This window comes from Nannobrachium achirus (assembly GCF_963921795.1).
Source record: "Nannobrachium achirus genome assembly, chromosome: 5".
Lineage (NCBI taxonomy): Eukaryota > Metazoa > Chordata > Actinopteri > Myctophiformes > Myctophidae > Nannobrachium > Nannobrachium achirus.
The window spans coordinates 9545706-9549180 of NC_137814.1; the positions used below are offsets into that span (position 1 = coordinate 9545706).

Genomic DNA, 3475 nt, shown 5'->3' on the forward strand with positions numbered 1-3475 from the left:
CTTTGCCATCTGGCCAGTAATGTATATCGGACCTGTTACCCATATATGGAGACCCCTGGTACCCATATATGGAGATCAATTTACTGTATATGGAGATATGCTGTGAGAGCCCAAACATGCTTACTCAGTTATTCGTTATGTGTAAGTCTTATGATGTCTATGACATCTGTGGACAAGATGTGCCGGTTAACACACGCAAAATTCAAACTAGCGTGAATATAAACTAGATGTGTGACTTGACAGTGTTTGTGAAATAACATCAATTAACATTTAAGTCATACGCTTTTAGTTTAGTTTAGTTTGTTTGAAAAGAATCAACATATACAGTTAAAACTTCACGAGAATAACACAATTATCCAGTCCAGGGCTTAAAACAATGCTTGCTCGGTAGACCTAGAGCCTTCTGGCTCAGCTCAACAGTGCGGTACAACGACTGCAATACCGCTCCTGAGTCTTGGGCCGGCGACACACATAAAGGTAACTTATGTGTTACACTAGAAGTTAAAAGTCTAGAGTTCAGCCCTCACCGCCATGTTGCGGCAGTGTGGTGTGTGTAATGGCCAAATATGTTTTTTTTTGAGAAAAAATAGTTTTTTGAGAAAAAAAATTTTTTTGAGAAAAAAAATTTTTTTGAGAAAAAAAATCTTTTGAGAAAAAAAAATTTTGAGAAAAACATTTTTTGAGAAAAAAAATTTTTTTGAGAAAAAAAACATTTTTGAAAAAAAACATTGGAAAAAAAAAAAAAAGTTTTGAAAAAAAAAATGGTGATGCGATGACGTGGTGTATACGGATGTTACTGCGATTGAGGTGAAAGAGAAAAGTGGGAAGTTGTGAGCTAACTATTAGCTATTTTTGTGTGTGTGTGTGTGTGTGTGTGTGTGTTCTGGCTACGCCCCCCTCGGTTGAAATTGGATCCGCCGGTCCCATAGCTGGGAATACGAGCCAATGGACGGCGGTCACCGGTCACCATGGCAACGGGGGGCCAATGATAGAGTTAGGGCGGTATTCCGTGAGTTCTACCGACCTACTACCGACCTACATCTGATCTAGCTATGAGTTGAGGTGGATGTGAAGTGGGCGTGAATGGGCTTGGAAGTGGGATGCGGCTCTTAGAGGAATGTAAGTATAGATGGGGGGAGACGGGGGGGAAGAGACAGCTTCAATTCATACCCTATGGAAGTCACATGGTTTTGGAGAGGCTGCCGCGATGGAGGGGAGGGGGAGAAGGGCAGCAGTAAGAGAAGGCAGCCTCTTCAAAACCATGTGACTTCAATAGAGAATGAATTGAAGCTGTCTCCTCCCCCCGTTTCCCCCCCAGGTAACGCATAAGTTGCGTTAAGTTGCGTTACCTTTATGTGTTTCACCGGCCTCTGAGTCAATTTGCACACAACATACATGTCCGACAGTCATTAAATAAACTAATTGTCAAGTTAAAAACTACACGTACCGTACATTACAAAATAACCACAAACAGAGACACCGTCTTTACATAAACTATACTACTGAATTAGGCGCAGGAAGGATGACGTAGCCAGTTCAGGGGAGCGGTCTAGGGGTTGAGCGTGCGCCTCGAGGGCGGGGCGGCGCCCCGACCCTTTACCCAGAGTACTTAGGGGGGCTATGCCCTAATGCCAGTCAGTTGCCACTTTGCTGCTGCCCCGCCACCGTCCCCAACTCCACCTCATTGGATTGTGCTAATCCCCGCTGGGGGTCTCGGATCATGTGACCGCGGAGAGCTTCAATCCACGATATACCGTGCCAGGTATCGTGGCCGCGGATGATCCGAGGGCAGAATCCATACGCCATACTCAGTTCTGCTTGTAGTATAGAGATGCTGTATCTATCTGCAGCTTGCTCTTATGCTGTCCACGCACTGTTGTATATGATATGCTATTATTCATATGCTTGATGCTGCTGTTGTGTATGTTATGCTGCTGCTGCTCATATGCTTGATGTCGCTGTATTTAAGCTGCCATTCTTGTAATAAAGTATATTCAACCTAAATGATCGCTCCCGTGAAACTTATATATTGGAACCTTTTCCAGTAACCACGGTCGATGTCAATTTAGCAGAGGCTTCCAGGCTGTTCCATTGGGTAGCTCCAATCTAAGTGAAAGAGCCCTTTTCCACTAAACCTTTACCTTTGAAGAGGCACCCATTAGCAACACTAGCTCTGGTGTAAAAGTTACCTTTGTGCCTAACCATTTACATTTAGTCCGTATTGCGGTTCTTTCTCAGGCGCTGCAATATCAATACCTCCATGTTGGACGAGCATTGGGGCATTATGAAGCCCAGGGTCAGACTGCAGAGTCTAGAACACAACCCAAGCCTCTATCTCTATGTAAGGCTGACCTGCTGGAGTCCTCTCAGAACCATGAGGCCCAGGCTGAGCTCCAGAGCCAGGGTAGAACTCTCCATCACCAGCCCCTCCAGCAGATCCCTGTTCCCCAGCAGAACATGGAGCACAGCAGCTCCCTTACAGACACACTCACACCGGAGCAGCACCAACCGCTCAGCCTAGTCAAGAACAACCGGCTGGTAACAAATGTTTTCATTCCAAAATATTTTGGTTTATTTTAGAAGGATTATGACCGTTATAGTAGCTCTTATGACCGTTATGGCAACAGCTAAGGTTAGGATCATTATTCCTAATTAATGATTTAATTTCAAGTTGCTAGGACTTAACGTCCACACCAAAAAAAAAGTACAACAATACAATATGTTTAAAAATAGGCTTTAAACATCGTGGATGGTGGAGTCCACACCACAACTGACAACGACAGTGGTGAACAATGTCATCATCACTGTCAGAGCAATTTGATGTACGAAATTATAACCAACTATAACAAGCCAAACAAAAGGACGGGCGCCTGGTAGTAGACATAATAAGTGATCTGTCTCTTGGTCCTGTTATGATAGAGAGGAACAGAGAACAGCGTGAATGGAGTGAGGAGTGGGCGGAGACGATGGGGCCAGACATGGATCAAAGCTGCTGACAGCTTGGATGACCTGGACCTGGACACAGACAGCGGCGCGTCCATCTCCAAAAGACCCGCCATGGTTTCTATGACAGAGACGCTGCATGACCAGACGGGCGGCTGGTGAGAGAGAGCGCTTACCCTCATAGACAGAGATCTGGGAGTATTGTAGTTAACCACTTCAACCCATACACAGTGGTTGAGCGGAGTACCTCAGGGCTCTACACTGGTGGATCTTCTGTTATTGTGGGGAAAGCTTTTGCTGAAAACAGCCGATCTGCTGTTTTCTGCGAAAGCTTTCCTTCCTTACAATACAGATGCTGGGATTTATGTAGTTATATATCGGTCAAATCAGTATTTTCTAAATCATCCAGATATTTATATATTATATACTGTGATGATTAGAGACCGAAAATCCAATCAGTGTGTTTTTTGGGGAAGCGTTCAAAAGGGTCTACCTATAGAACCAAAGATGATGGAAAAAATGTTAAGTAAAG

The 3475-nt window shown here is 44.3% G+C and overlaps 1 protein-coding gene across 1 annotated transcript in view; it reads left to right on the forward strand.

Moving 5' to 3' along the window:
* Nucleotides 1-3105, forward strand: part of LOC308284795 (serine/threonine-protein kinase MAK-like) — a gene marked incomplete at both ends in the record, with an annotated part of 14895 nt that extends 11790 nt beyond the window's left edge. The window contains 2 exons of the mRNA XM_080725522.1: nucleotides 2239-2538; nucleotides 2920-3105. Of these exons, the coding sequence (XP_080581648.1) occupies nucleotides 2239-2538; nucleotides 2920-3105 (486 nt within the window). The remainder of the gene's footprint in view (nucleotides 1-2238; nucleotides 2539-2919) is intronic.
* Between the last annotated feature and the right edge of the window lie 370 nt (nucleotides 3106-3475).